The 15,559-nt window shown below is 37.9% G+C and overlaps 1 protein-coding gene and 1 long non-coding RNA gene across 2 annotated transcripts in view; one reads left to right on the forward strand and one right to left on the reverse strand.

Annotated features, from left to right (window-relative positions):
• LOC114135217 (homeobox protein aristaless-like 4) overlaps nucleotides 1-15,559 on the reverse strand; it is a 32,581-nt gene that overhangs the window by 2,486 nt on the left and 14,536 nt on the right. Inside the window, exons 2-3 of the mRNA XM_028002301.1 lie at nucleotides 13,265-13,578; nucleotides 155-283 (exon numbers count right to left, since the gene is read on the reverse strand). Of these exons, the coding sequence (XP_027858102.1) occupies nucleotides 155-283; nucleotides 13,265-13,578 (443 nt within the window). The remainder of the gene's footprint in view (nucleotides 1-154; nucleotides 284-13,264; nucleotides 13,579-15,559) is intronic.
• On the forward strand, nucleotides 5,106-10,512 carry LOC114135223 (uncharacterized). Its single transcript, XR_003593561.1, has 3 exons — nucleotides 5,106-5,581; nucleotides 8,264-8,354; nucleotides 8,451-10,512. It is a non-coding gene; the product is annotated as an uncharacterized LOC114135223 (long non-coding RNA).

Genomic DNA, 15,559 nt, shown 5'->3' on the forward strand with positions numbered 1-15,559 from the left:
GATTCTGCCGTTTATGATTCTGATGAGACCCGACATGAAAATGAGTTTCACACCCCTGCATATACAGTAGCACTCTCACGTGTGGGTCTATAGCATGCTTCAGTAGAGATATCTTAGTAATCTTTGATTGTAACTTCACCTTGGAGATCCTTACCTGTGCATAGTTTTCTGGTCGAGTGAGAAGTGGGAGTTCGTAAGCAGTGGAAAAGTGTGTGCGTACTTGTTGCATCTGGCCAAAACGTTCTCTCTTCCTCCACTTGGCTCTGCGATTCTGAAACCACACCTGCGAAGAAAGCAATCCATCAGAATAGTGGATGTCAATTAAGAACAAATTGACAACCGTTTTACACGTATCTACTAAAGTCTCCAAGTTATTGTTAAAAACTGGGCTATTTTGTTCATCTAGTCAGAGTATTAAAAAAACCTGAGTGTATTGAACATGGTAAAGAAAATAAATTGCGCTACACATGAAAGTATTTTTGGGACTTGACATGTCTTTAAAGTTCTGTCCACACTGGACTATTGATGTGAAAATGGTGAGTCTCTCTCCCCCGGTGCAGCGCGTTTCAGCTCCTCCCTTTGATACAAAGCCGTCTGCCTCCCTTCATGCTGCCAGCGTCGACAGATCCACATCTGGGTCTGCAGCTGTTCATAAATCACTCTCAGAAAGGTGTGCTCTCTCCCACATGTCAGCACAGGGAATCCCTTGGTACAGCCCATGAAACAAGTACTGAACTTTTGACCAACATGGTCAAACGTTGGCCCAGAGATACATTAACTAATAATCTCTGGGTTTAAGTGTTTAGGCAGGTTTGATCTTGTCTTCTGGATCAATAGATTTTAAAAAGGTTGCTTTCAGCAACACGCTGACAAATGCCTTGTATTCAAGCATAACTACAGAGTTTAGGAAGAATTTGTTGTGCTCCAAATATATATAAAAATATCAGCAGGTTGAGGTAATTCCTCAGAAAGACTTAAATGTTTCAGTTTGATGTGTTCACTGCAAAAACAAAATCTTACCAATACATTTTGGTCTAGTTTCAAGTGCAAATTTCTCACTCCACAAAACTAACTTACAAGTAACATTTCATTAAGATTTCGGACCTTATTTGAGGTCAATAATTCCTTAATATGGATGAAAAAGTACTAGTTACATTGGGATACATTAGCTAATTATCTTTGGATTTAAGTTATTCTGCTTTAGGTATGTTTGATCTTGTCTTCTGGATCAGTAGATTTTAAAAAGTTTTATATCAGTAACATGCGACTTATTTCACTTACAAGTGAAATAATTTGCCAATGGAACAAGAACTTTTTAAAATTAATAGTAAGGAAGTATTGACTTAAAAAAAAAAAAGCTTTTATACATTTCTGAAAAGTTGCTTCAGAAGGCAACTTTTCTGAAGACAAGTTAGTTTTGTCTTATTTGAAATGTACTGATATTTGCAGAAAGTGGACCAAAAATACGTGATAAGACTTTGTGTTCCTGCAGTATGACATGGCTTACCGCCCCAGGTGAGGATTCTCTGAGCATTTGCTGCTTTTTATGGCAGCAAGGATGTAAACATTTACATGAGATATATCTATAATTCAGTCATGGCACTAGCGCTCATCATCCATCAGCCATGACATGAGACGTCGGTGTCTTTTTTTATGCATTGGGGCTAAAAGCCTTTTACACCTGGGAGTGGCTACTTATGCGACTTTTTGGGGAACAACAAAGTCAGTGATTTTACAGAAGAGCTATGGATTCAACACGTTCAAATGTCAACTTTTTATGAACTGTGCGATGCCCTGGTGGACAGCGCTTCTTATTGTCCAAAAAGAAAACAAACGAACTATCATCCTCCTACTTCCTGTTGTCTTCTTCCTTGTTTCCGGCAGTAGTAACATCCAGTTGTTGATTATGTGATGCAAAAAAAAGTGTTTCCATTGCAGTTTTGCAAAATACATGTACTTCGATTCAACTGAGAAACCACCCCATCTTAGCGCAAAGATTTTTTATAAAAAGATTTGTAAATGGTGCTTGGTTTCCATTAAGCAAATTTTATTTCATAATTTCAATTTGCACAGTTCTATGGTTAATGAAAACACAGCTACTGTGACTGAGTCTGTCAGAAATGTGCCTAATAAATAAATACTGGGGTCAGTTAACGGTGCGTGCTAAAATGTGTGAATATAACATTTATGTTATAGAGATAAATTGAAGAATGTGTCTGTGGTTGTACTGTTGGCTTAAATTCCAGTGCTATTTATTTTGAGCGTGTAAATCAAGCTGTGAAGAGTTGCAAAATAAAAAGCCTGAGAAATTCTGCTTTGTGCATCTGTGGAAAGGAATGTATTTATGTAAAAAATGTTGTGATTGTAAATCAGAATGTGTGGTTGTAGAAACACTTTGCCAACCTGTAAAGCAAAATGTTTGCTTTGTGCACCCATAGATAAGAATTTATGTGTATAAAAACAAGCTAGAAATGTTCTTATGGAAAAGTCGGTTTACAAAAGACAACATATAAAACTCTTCACTCAAGTTCTGTTATTTGGGTTACAGTTTAAATTTGCACGTATGAATTATGGCGGGGAGTTTCTTCATCTCAGCTGATTGGTTACTGTCACTTCATATCACAAATTTAACAGTCCGTTCAGAGAACAGATGGGTTTGGTTATCAGAATTGAGTTTTGCTGTGCAGCAGGTCCTTGGAAAGCAGCACATTTTAAAGTTTGAGGACAGCACCAACATTTTCTGGTTCAGATGGGCATCCCTTTAATATAGATATTTATATATATATATATATATATATATATATATATATATATATATATATATATATCTGAGTCTGCTCATTCTCCTCTCATCTGTGACTTTACCAAGAAATGTCATCCACACAATGGCTGCTCATGGGAAACTTTGGACCATTATCCACAAACTTAAGAAAAGCTTCTTTTTATTTTTGTAACAAAGGCTTCAACCTATGCAAGTTAAGGCCCTTAATGCATTGAGTTGCTGATTTGCTATTTCTGTTGAAAAGCATTTGACCTGTTTAGTTAGTAAAGTGGCTGATGGGAGCATTGACCCTTCGCACGTGACGTCACATTCTCCAGAACTCCGCCATGTTGGACGTCAAAAAACAGACATCTGGTAGCCTATTATAAGTTTTGTTTATTTGATTTCACTTTAAAAATGCTCATAGGGTGCTGCACAGTTGGCTGCACAGACAGACAAGGGTAGAAACCAAACATGTCATTTTATTGTATAACTTTTAATGAGAAAAGTTATGGTGGCGATGGATATCAGCCGTTAATCATAATGACAGCCGTCGGTGTAACCGCGGATTTGCAGCGAACACTTTTTACAAGGTAAGATTAACGTTCATATACTTTCTAAGTAAGTGCGAATTCAGGCAAAGTCAGTATTTTGATCAACAAGTCAGGAGGGAGGAGATATGGGTCGGTTTCTAAGCTAGCAGTTTCCAACTCTTGTAAATACCACCGTCTATGAGCCTCAACCAGGTGTGTTACGTTCACAGACAAATTAGCTCGACGCTAACAAGTAGAAACCATGAATAAACTGGCAAAAACAACTTGGGAAAACAATTTAAGTCTCTCTATTTAATACTAGCATCCTTCACCTTCGAGGTCCATCATGGCGCCTTGAATGATTAAGTGACTTGTAAAGAGTTAATATGTTGATGATGTCATGAATTTCTGATTTAAATTGTGATACAGTGAAGAGACAGGAGCTACCAACTCCCATTGATCAGTACAACAGCTGTTACCATGGAGACTAAGTGCAGAGTAGTGCTGATCGAACTGTGGTTATTCTTCTAACTTATAAAAGAAAACCCGTACTTCCTGGATGCCCTCTCTAAAAAGGAAGCACAATTTTATTTCATCGCATTTGGGGTTTGCATAGTGAAGCATTTGTTAGTGCTGTTTCTTTATAGCAAGAATGTTCTTGAATTCAATATTGACCTGGAGTGCAGGTTTTCTCCATCCGTGCATTGATTCTCTGAGTGCTACAGCTTCGTCCCACAGTCAAGCAACATGTATGTTAGGTGAATTTTTGTCTAAGTTGCACTTAGAATAGGGTTGCTTAGCCTGGTGGTTGGGGAGCTCGACTGTCATTTATCCAGCGGCCCATTGTGTTTTTGAGTTAAAAAATGTTTAAAGTTGACAGAAATTTGAAAATATCACTTTATAAGTATGTGTTATTGGAAAATTAATATCTGAACACCAACTATAAAGTCCTACAGAATGCAAACATTAAAAAACTTAAATAAATAAGCAATGCTAAGCCTGGTGGGGGCACAAGTAAAGCCTGGTAGCTCGCCAGGCTTATTATACACTGGGGGAAACACTGATCTATAATAAATAGTAAAAAAAAAGATGTACACAGTTTTTTTTTTGAAGCTTCATTTGATAAACATCATGAGATTTTTTTTCCATTTCATTGAACTCGAGCTGAATTGAAGAGAAGGCAGTACGAGTCTCCACATGTTTGTTTGCATCTATTTGTTGGTTGTCTGAATCGAATCGTCCCGAGAGAAAAGTGGAAACATCTTCAAAGACTCGAGAGAGAAAGAGAGAAAGAGTAATCTCGCTCCGGCGCGGGGGCTTGAACTCGTATTGTGGGTTGATTCCCAGCCCAATCAGCTTGTGGTTTTCAGAGTCCCTGACATGCAATTTTCCCTCAGTTATTCTCTTTATATGCCACTACTCCCCACCCAGCCACCCATGTTTTTCTCACTGTCATCATTTCTCTTAGTAAAGAAATGCACATTAGGGTTAAGAGGCAGAGCTGAGCTGTGAATTTGCAGGATGTGAACTGTTGGAGAACCACATTTTGATTTGCAAATCAAAATGTGTGCAAAAACACAAAATCCTACCAAGTATTTTTGGTCTAGTTTCTGGTGCAAATATCTTGCTATTTTTGAAATAAGACTAAACTAACTTACAAGTAACTATTTTAGCAAGACACTTAAAACAAGACATTTTTTCCATAAGTTAATTTATCTGCTAATGGAACCAGTACATTTTCATCAATATTGAGGAATTAATCACTTACAAGTCTCTGTATCTTGTTGAAAAGTTAATTTAACTTATTCCAAGTTTACTAAGATATTTGCACAAGAAACTAGACCAAAATTACTTGGTAAAATTTAGTTTTTTGCAGTGTGCAAAGGGGTTTCTGATGAGATGAAACTACATTAACCAGAGGAACCCCAACATGTGCAAAATATCTTTTTCTTTAGGGACTTTAAACAGATTAGACCACATATGGCTGATATAACACGTTTTTATATTTGTGACAGATATGAATGGCATTGAATTATAACATTTCTCAGTTCAGCTGGTAAGATTAGTCGACTGCAACAGGGAAGCTGATTTCTTCTCTGGTTACTAGCAGAAAAAAAAGGACAAGGATGCAAACCAAACTTGCCACTTAATTTTATAATTTTTAATAAGGAAAGTTACGGCAGCGACAGATAGCAGCTGTTAATCATAATGACTGATCAGCTGTTAATCATAATGACTGATCAGCCCTCGGTGTAATCATGGATTTGCAGCAAACACTTTTTACAAGGTAAGAAGATTGTTTATTTACTTTACAAGTAAGTATGATTAGAAAGAGATCAAATATTTTTATGGAGAAGGTAGGTCTAACCGTTGGTAACCATGGAGACAATGCCGCACCGTCATGTAGCCTAGCATGGAAAAACTGGTTAGCATCTTTCGTTTTGTACGTTTTTAATGCCTCTCCGGTGTAAAGGGAAACGCTGTTTATGACATAGTGACTTAAATCCTGTGATGTGAATTCAGGGAAAGTCGGTAATTTAATCAACACTTCAGGAGAGAGGAGGTACGGGTCGGTTTAAAACCAGCTAGTTTAAATCTAGCTTATAAATTAAGTTTTTAAATTAGGTTTTTGTAAATACCGCTGTCTTTGAGCCCCAACCAGGTGTGTTACGTTCACAGACAAATAGGCTCGACGCTAACATGTAGAAACCATGAATAAACTGTCAGAAACAACTTGGAGAAACAAGTTTCGGTCTCATGAAGAGGATGGTCAGGGTTGTCTATGTGACAGATATGGAACCAGTACATTTTCATCATGAGACCGGGGGGTTCATCATGAACAACCCTGACCATCCTCTTGTCTTGGGAAGGCAAAACATCTTCAGATTCAGTGCACTACTTTCATCACCATCTTCAATAACTCACTGAAGAATCTAAATGAATGAGTAATTAATAATTAATGGTAACAACACTTAATTTCCATTTGGGATTAATAAAGTATTTTTGAATTCTAAGGGCTGTTGCTCTTTGTATTATGTAATTTGTTTGAAAGGGTCTCTGCCTTTATGTTCCCTCTGTAGGTTTGGAGTCTGTTATTGTTTTCCATGTCTTGCTTTTGGTGAAACTTGAATTACATGAGCTTATTACGTCACTGGTTTCCATATGAGCGCTCACACATGACAGCGGCGTGTTTGGACTGATGTCTGCTCACAGTGGATTTATATTCAGAGATATAGGAGAAAAACTGAGAAAAGGTACATATTTATCAAATTTATTGCTCTCTTTTCTTAGCCAAGTTCCATATCAACAATGTTTTTTTAACCTTAAGTGTTAATGTTGCATTGAGCATCCCGTGGGTCAGAACATGCAGGCTGCATTTCATTTGCACTGAGAAAACATGATGCCTTTCAAAGATTAATATCTCAAATGTCAAGATTTGAAATGCTCTACTTTCCTCTCAAGAGATAAACCATTCTTAGTTTATTGAGCCGTCATCTTAATTGTAACAAATCAAGATAAAGCCGCTCCTTTTTTCATCCTAATCTCTTTGCAGCGCTCCCCCTCCTCTGCTGAAGCTCATCCTCTTCTGTCCCTCAACACCCCGGCCCCCGTAACACTGACCTCGTCCCTCTCTCCAAATGTCGCTTTCCTCCCACCTCCCTTTTAAGTCGGCCAAGGGAAGTGGGGATATTGGAAAGTGAGATGGGAGAATGTTCAAACTGGGGCTTGTTTTCATTTCATGTTTAATTTCCTGACGCCTAAGCCCTCGGCTTCTCCACGCCTAACCTTCTCGACCTCTGGGAAGCGTGCAGACGAGAGCTGCAGACTGGGGCGCTCTCGTCTGCACATACACACACAAAGCAAAGTCCCCTTCCTACCGACTCTTAAACACTGTTGGCAACAAATATTTTAAAGCTGGACTTTCTAAGAACGCTTTTAGAAACTATTTTTTGAACTTTAGAGTGAAATCAGTCATTGTTTCCTTTGCTTGTCATTGTCTCCTAGATTTATGATCCTTTAGTCTGATCATGTCACTGTTGAAGGGGAAAGTTTACACATTTTTAGGGAAGGTCTTATTGAAAAGTTGTAGTATATATAGTAGTTAATATATACCTGCAGAAGGTAATTACCTTGGTGTTTTCATTTGGAATAAATCCAGATTAGTTGGTCTAAAGCTAAGCAAACCTTTACAATCTTAAAGCAATACCAGTCTCAAAAATATTATACCATTTTTTTGGTGAATGATATTTTCTGAACCTTTGAACGTCGGGTTTGCAGCAGGTTGGATTTCAGACCACAGCAAGTGTCTTTCTTTCCCATGTTCAGTTGTCTTGGTTCAAGTGTTGAATACTAACAAATTGAATTTCTCTTTCCATATTATCGTTAAATCTCTAGAAGATCGATTAACTCTTGTTAACTTACACTTAAAGCTGTTTTTTAAACATTTTCATTTTTAATCTTGCTTCTTTAATTATAAATCTTAACTCTGAATGAACAATTGATGTGTCATTGAGATTGTTTGGTTTGGATGTCTATTTCAACTTAAAACATGAGTTCCTATTTTGATAAACAATAACTCAAATAAATCCCTGATTACAGTTGTTTTTCTTTTATTCCCTTGTTTAAGAGCAAATATACTTGGCTGATCTGAAATATATTTAGATTAGGAAATGTGTAAAAATCCTTTAATTATTTTTTATAGAGCTTGCTGAGTTTCAAGGAAAACAGTAAATCCTACAAACTGAAGCAGATTTTTGAAAGATTTATTTCTGTACAATAACATGACGCAACACACTGATGTGATCTTATAGATTTATATATATATATATATATATATATATATATATATATATATATATATATATATAGTTGGACTTGCTGGTGTGCTTTGCATTATTGACCTGCTGCAGAACCCAAATGCACTTGAGATTAAAGTCACAAACTGATTGCCGTACATTTTCCTTTTCAGGATCGTTCCAACAACTGCAGTTAGTTGCCAGATCTCGAAGAAGCACAGCGGCTCCAGACCATAACACGACAAAAACCACGTTTGACTTTAGGTATGATGCATTTTTCTGAACGTTTTTGTTTAGTTTTACAACTAATATAACAAGATCGAGACCTTCCAAAACCTTCCGGGTTTGTCTTATCCACAGAACGGCATCATCAGGATGTTTCTTGACAAACATCAGATGCACCATTTTGTTCATTTTGTGCCAGCAGAGGTTTTCACCTTGAAACTGTCTACAGGATGCAATTTTTTCCCCATTTCTTTCTTATTGCTGAACCACGGGCTTTTATTGGTGAACCATGGACTCTGGTTAGTGAGTCCTACAGTGCTTCAGACGTGGATCTGGGTTCATCAGTGAACTCCTGGAGGAGTCGTCAGTGTGGTTTTTCTAGAGTCCCAATGCTTTGAAATGACTTTAACCTTTTTTAGGTTGATAGTTGTCAGTGTCTTTGCTTTTAGTTTATTTTTAAATCGTTGATTCTGAGATTTTTCACCAATTTTATGTCAGACATTTTACTGTAGCCAGTGAAACAAAAGTTAACTTTTTACACATTTGGTAGCTCATGCTTAATTAATTTTAAGAAAGGGGGGGAAATTACTTTTTCCACAATGATCCAGGTTGACTTAGAAGGTTTTTCCCCTTTTAATCATTAAAATCATAACTTAAAAACAGCATTTTGTATTTGTTTAGGTTATCTTTGTCTAACACTAAGATATGTTTTGGTGATTTGAAACATTTCAGTGTAATAAAATCAAAAATATTTAAAATCTGTTCAGAGACAAATAATCTTTTGCTGTAGCTTGACAACATTTTGAGAGTTTCCATTCAGAGTAAAAATATGATTCTATCTGATTAAAATGTTTAACATTGTGATGCTTTACCCTTATAAATGAGTAAACTTAACAACAGCTTAAAGGCTATTGGAATAACATTTTCCCAAAACTACTGACAGTTTTGAGTTCAGAGTTTTCTACTAAGGTAAGATTTTCGCTGCTTATAACTCAACAACTCCCAAATCCCCGCCCTTTACCTCATGCAGTTGTTTAAACGTACAACACTTCAGTACCTCTGTCCTAAACAACATGCCCACGAGGATGAAACCTACCGACTGCAAACACTTACTACTTTTGTTTGTATTATTTAGCAGACATCTGCAAGGAAGGTGGCTCGGTATTCTTGGAGCTCAAAGTACTTGGCGGTGATACAGTAATTGCTAAAGACGCTGACAGCAAAATGCAGCTTACAGAGCCATTATGGAGCTTTATTTATGCTCCAGAGCCAGCAGGCAGGGAACGAGAGCGAGAGAGGAAGATGGAGAAATGGAGGGCAGAGTCTCGAGCTATAAAAACAGCTTTGAAGTCCAGCCGTCTCACCTCATCTCTGTCATCCAGGTCCACTGGAATTGATAGAGTGCCTCACTCACTTACTCTCACACACACACACACATTCGGCCCCCTTGTTCCATTAAAACATGGGCAGCAGGGGTGAAGTCCAAGACCGAGGCTCTGAGCCAATTGTACCAAACTGGTGGCAGCAAAAAGTCACATGAGTGATTACAGAGAGCTGCAGCAGGACTTTATGAAGACATTCATCACCAAACTGAGGATGAAACCGTAGGACTCTAATGGTGGCGTTTAGGCTCCGAACATCTGTAGTGTTCGTTTCAATTGCAGTTCTGCTGGAGATGAAACAGATTCTCCAGTTGCTTGGCGCGCTCCGAGTGCCCCACAGTCCTCAACGATTCAACATCCCTGGACTTTGTCTCTGTGGACCTTCAGTGAAAATTGTGGCATTTTAGTCTTGATTGCACACATTTCTGGGGCCTGACTTTCTTTAATTTTTTTTTTTAGAAGTTTGGGTCAAACCTCACAGCAACTCTGCTGCATAAGATGAAAAACTTAATCATATTCATCTGGGGAACGGACAGGCCTGTGTGAACGCTACGAAAATTTGCTTATTTTACTGTACCACCGCGAGGACCAGGCCAGGTTCCTCCGTCCCTGACTGTGTCTCAGGCTGTGTGTGGAAATTGAAACTGGCATCTCAGAGTGTCTTTTATATCCATGCCAAACGGCTTTGATGACTTTCCATGTGTTTTCCTTGCGTGCCTCCAGAGTGGAGCGGTGAAGTGGTTTGAACGTGGTAGTTGCTGCAGAGAAACCCTTGGCCTCTGACCTTCATGTGAAGTCTGCACCGTGTAAGTGCAATGAGCAGAGTCTTCCCCCGGTCCCACCCACCCGATGCTCTGATCTAAAACTGGCAGGGGGAAAGAGAGATTTAAAACAATAGGCCTCGCTGTTCTGCTGATCAAAACAATCTCTGTCAACGTGCCAGAGTTGAGTCTCTCAGCGTTTTCTATCAGATCAGGAGTGATTATCAGCATTCAAACAACAACCATGCAGCAAGAGACGCTTCAGCATTCAAGGGACAATCTTCTCTGGACAGGAGCAAAACCATCAACCAATTTTAAGACTTGCACTGCAAATACACAAAATTTTACCAAGTATTTTTGGTCTAGATTCTGGTGCAAATGTCTTAGGAAATAAGTAAGTACATTTTTAGCAAGATATAGGAGCTTAATTAGAGTAAATTATTAATATTGATTTTTTTTTTTAAAGTGCTAGTTTTACTGGCAGATTATTTCACTTATAACATGAGGAGAATGTCTTGTTATAAATGAAATAATCTACCAGCAGAACTAGAACTTTTTCATCAATATTAAAAAAGTATTGACTTAAAACAAGCTCCCATATCTTTCTGAAAAGTTACTTGTAAGTTAGTTTTTGCTTTATTTCAGTATACTAAGATATTTGCATTAAAAACTACAAAAATAAAATTTTGTGTTTTTACAGTGTGGTCCTCCTTCTATGACCACCTATTATTGTTCCTGCTATGACAAACAGTCATATTTAAACTTAGCGTCAAAAAGGATAAAACTGTTTCATGTAATATAAAATCTACATGCCAAAACCGAGCTGACCTGGTAATACAGCAGCCCTTCTGTCCAGATGTATATATAACCTAAACATAGTGGTTAGTTTGTTCTTTTCTGTTACATGAAACCATCCTGACATTTTCAATTAGCAAACAGGTGCATATTTAAAGTTTGCTGGTCTGGTGCTTGTTTTGGTCATCTGAGGTTCCAGAGTCCTGTAAGATTTTAGAAAGGTTGCCTCAAGGTGTTCTCTCTTAGCTTAATCTAATTAATACGGAGGCCCCTAGGGGACATAGGGAAAGGTTTCTTTTGCATTCCCTCACAATAAGTTTTACGTTCCCTCGCAATAAGCAAATACACCCTGGTCTATTTTGTAGACAACCACAAATGTCAATTTAAAATTGCAAATATATACACAATGTGAAAACATGTCTATATATTCTTAATTTTTTGGTGCAAAAACCTGATTGAAAATGGATTTATTCACTGCATGTTTGTGTAAGGTTGCGATGGAACTGCACATGAAAACGGCTCTTTATTAACCACTCAGACAAAAAGACACGATCAAAACTGAAATAGTCCAAATAGTTTCCTCCTAATGGAAAGTTTCTGTTTCCATCCCTTCTAAGACAGAAAGAGCCCATGTTTGGGCCGTTTTGTTTTTGCATTTTGCACATAAGTTTGTGGTGCAGTTCTCTCCTAAAGAAAAAGATATAAAACTTCAGAAATTAGGTGCATGGAAAAACCTTATGAAAACCTCCTTTTATAGCAGAAAGTACCGTGGCCACTGGAAGAAAGACTTTCAGTATTCAGTTATGCTGCATGAACTGATCAGTACATTATTGTGAAGGAACGCAAAAGTTTTGTGAGGTAACGCAAAAGAAAAAAAAAATTCCCTGTTCGGAGTTTAAAGCTGATCAGGCTTTGACAACAAAACAATCTGGTTGGTTTTGAAAACATGATTTTTATGTAAACCACAGTTTTTTTTACAACTTTGAAAGTCAGAGATGGGTCAAGATCCTACATACTTATTGGCACCCCTGGGAAGAAAACATGTTTACTTTCAGATAAACTGTTGCTAAGAAGATTTTAAGCAGACGTTTGGTAACAGATTTGAAAAAAGACTTTTACCCTTTAAAATCCAACAGATATCATTGTCCAGGCTTATTTTCCACATTTCCAAAAGGTTTAAATGTTTTGATTATTTCTCGGAAAAATTTAGCTAACTATCTATTTCCTTGTCTAACATGAATGGCATGTTCTTTTTGAGAATGTTGTTAAATTCCTAAATTTGTCTCTTTGTCTCCTTTTGTGTATTCCACTGGAAGATAAATTATATATGTGATAAAAGGTTCCTACACTTTTAAAAAGTATTTATTTTAAGTGAAAGGTATAATACTTAATTTCCATTTTATTTCAAGAATTACTCAACATGCTTACAACATTGGTACAGTTGATACCATTAAAACATTGTTTGCATATTTTTTTCCATCTGAAAACAAACGTCGCCCACAAAAAGTTAAAAATCTCATGATTTTGCAAGACTGTAGCACTGCAGTAAAAATGTTGGTAACAATAAATAACACAACTCACAGGTAATACTGGTACTTTTCCAGGAACTTAGATAGTATTTTTTGAAACTTAACGAAACGTACATAATTTCCTGGAACTTTCAAAGACTTTCCTGATTGTCTTAATCATGATAAACTAAAATACCTGCTTAATTCTGAAAAGCTGCAGAAAAAGAAGTTAGTAGGTTCGATGAAGTACTTGATAAGCTTCCGGAAAATACCTCATCAGTTTCTGGAAATATCCTTGCAAATATTTGCAAAGTACCTGCCAAATTTCTATGAGGTAGTCATACAAATTTATGGTAAAGTCTGTTATAAGTTCTGCAAGGTGCCAAGTTCTGGGAAAATATGGTCTGTACCGAGTGTTACCAAGGCATTTTGGAAACACAGAATGGTGACTTCAGTCCAGGGAGACTGAAATTACGTGGGGAATATTTCTTTTTTACTCTCACCTGAACCCGAGCCTCTGTCAGGTCCGTCCTCAGCGCCAGTTGCTCGCGAGCGTAAACGTCTGGGTAGTGCGTCTTCTGGAAAACTTTCTCCAGCTCTTCCAGCTGGTAGCTGGTGAATGTCGTGCGGTTGCGTCTCTTTTTGCCTTTGTTGCTCTCCGCCTCGCTTTTCTCCAGCGGGCTGGAAAGGTCGGATCCCGAACGCTCGCTTGGCCCCTTCACAACGGGCTCCTTCAGGTTCAGGTAGCTGCCCTCCATCCCAGGAGGATCAACACTTGGCGGAAGCTCAGACTCTGTCAGGCCACTGTGGTCTTTTCCTGTATGTGTAGGGACAGGATGGGGAAGAGAAATTTATGAGGCTATTACCAACATTTAAAGGGAAGTTGCAAAAATGTGACCTTTAGATATTTGGGAATAAAATCTGGACTGCAAATTGAATAGTGGCCACTGGAACAGTTGAGTTTTCTAAAAACGTCTGCAAAAGAAGGAGAGTCGACACTTGGCAGATGCTAAAGTGCAAAACTCAGAATACATCACATGAGTTTGGACTGTTGTATTTTTTTGGTCCTACTAGAAATATGAACAAATACAGATTTTAAAAACATCAGGTTATTGTATAGCAGCTATCGACTTAGCTTGTTAGCTAGAAACATAGTCATGTTTCTAGCTACTACTTTCCTGCAAATGAACAAAATTATGTTTCTAGCTAACATGTTGGAAAAATTAACATTTTGTCTGGAAGATAAAAATTTTAAATTTCTTGGAAAAATAAATGGCTGCTTAAAATGATTTGTGCTTAAAAGATGACTTTTATTTTGTGTTTTTGTCCACATTTTCTGATATGTTTTTATTTTTGACTCAAATTCAACAGACACATTTGAAAAATGAAGATCTGTTTATTTCTGTGATGTCTGATGCTTTTTTATTTCATCTTTATACAATTACGCTATTATGGATTCTTTAATATTGGATGATATCGACCACATTTTTCAATATTATAGAGTTTTTACTCATCCAAATGCCCAAAAATCTTTTATGAAACTGTCCCCTTCCCTTTAACACAGTTCCAAATCTGAGACACCTTGTAGTTTCAGGACTTGTGGGAAAATAATAAAACCTACTTACATAAACATATTTATCCTTGATTAAATAGTTATCCCGCGCAATACAAAAATTTAAAACTGATTCTGGAAAAGGTTAGATATGGACGGAAATCCTGTGGGAACCATGTGCATCGTCTCACTCATGTTTTATTTAGAGACCTAAAGAAATGTAGCATAAATCTCAATTGCTGAGAAGAAGTGCCTTCTTTTTTTCTTGTTTGAATGGTTTGTCACAACACATTGGTAGTGACCTGTGACATGACCTACAAAGTCCCCTCCCTATCATCTCTCCATCATGTTACGTGAAATCCGAGCTACGTGAAATCTGCTCCATCTTGAGATCTGTTTGGTGCAGAGTGCCGACGTGGAGGGGGGAGAATCGCTCTAACTACTACCACAACCAGTCTTACCCTGTCAGATGTAAACAACATTGTGTTTGTCGCCTTCGATTTCTCGAGCGTCCATTTTGGGACAGAACTCGCTCTGTTCCCGTCGCCGCCTTTTTCTGTGTCTTTCTGAGGAGATGAAGAAAGCTGTGCCTTCTGCTTCAATAAACAAACAGCCATGTGAATAAATAAGCCAAGGGGCTCTGGTTGCAGACCGGCGAGAACACTGAGCTCGGTCAGCCTCTGTTTGCCTTTCCTGCGATGGGGAAGGGGAGCACCTCATCCTAAATGCACTGGGCGTTTAACTTCTCATCATAGAAACACATCTGTGGCTCTTATGCATCCAATTTTATTTGCCCGTGTGCATGTATTTTAGTTTGTCACTTTGTATTTCAGTTTGGAACAATGAAACTACTCCTTACCAGCTGTCGAGGGAAGCAAAATTATAATTTTTGGCAGTTGTGAATCTTTTTTTTTTTTTTTCTTGTTGATGACTAAATATCTTTGGACTGATGAAGCTAGGCGGAGGCTGTCAGCAACATCCATGTTTGTTTTCACAGATTAGCTCTGCTTTGGCGAGAGCCTCCTTCAATAAAATGTCAATATCTATTGGCCAAAAGCTGCAGCAGCCCTCCTCCGGACTCTGTCTCCAACCTGTCCCAGCTGAGACGCTAATGGAACAGCACAGCTCTCCCAGCTGGAGTTCGTGACCTCAGATCATCACGATCTACCTGTCAGACCTTTTTATGGTCTTCCCGCAAGCAGATGTTCTGACATCACCAACCCCTTGAATTTGGCCTCTTCTCCTC

This window comes from Xiphophorus couchianus, chromosome 2 (genome assembly GCF_001444195.1).
Source record: "Xiphophorus couchianus chromosome 2, X_couchianus-1.0, whole genome shotgun sequence".
NCBI lineage: Eukaryota > Metazoa > Chordata > Actinopteri > Cyprinodontiformes > Poeciliidae > Xiphophorus > Xiphophorus couchianus.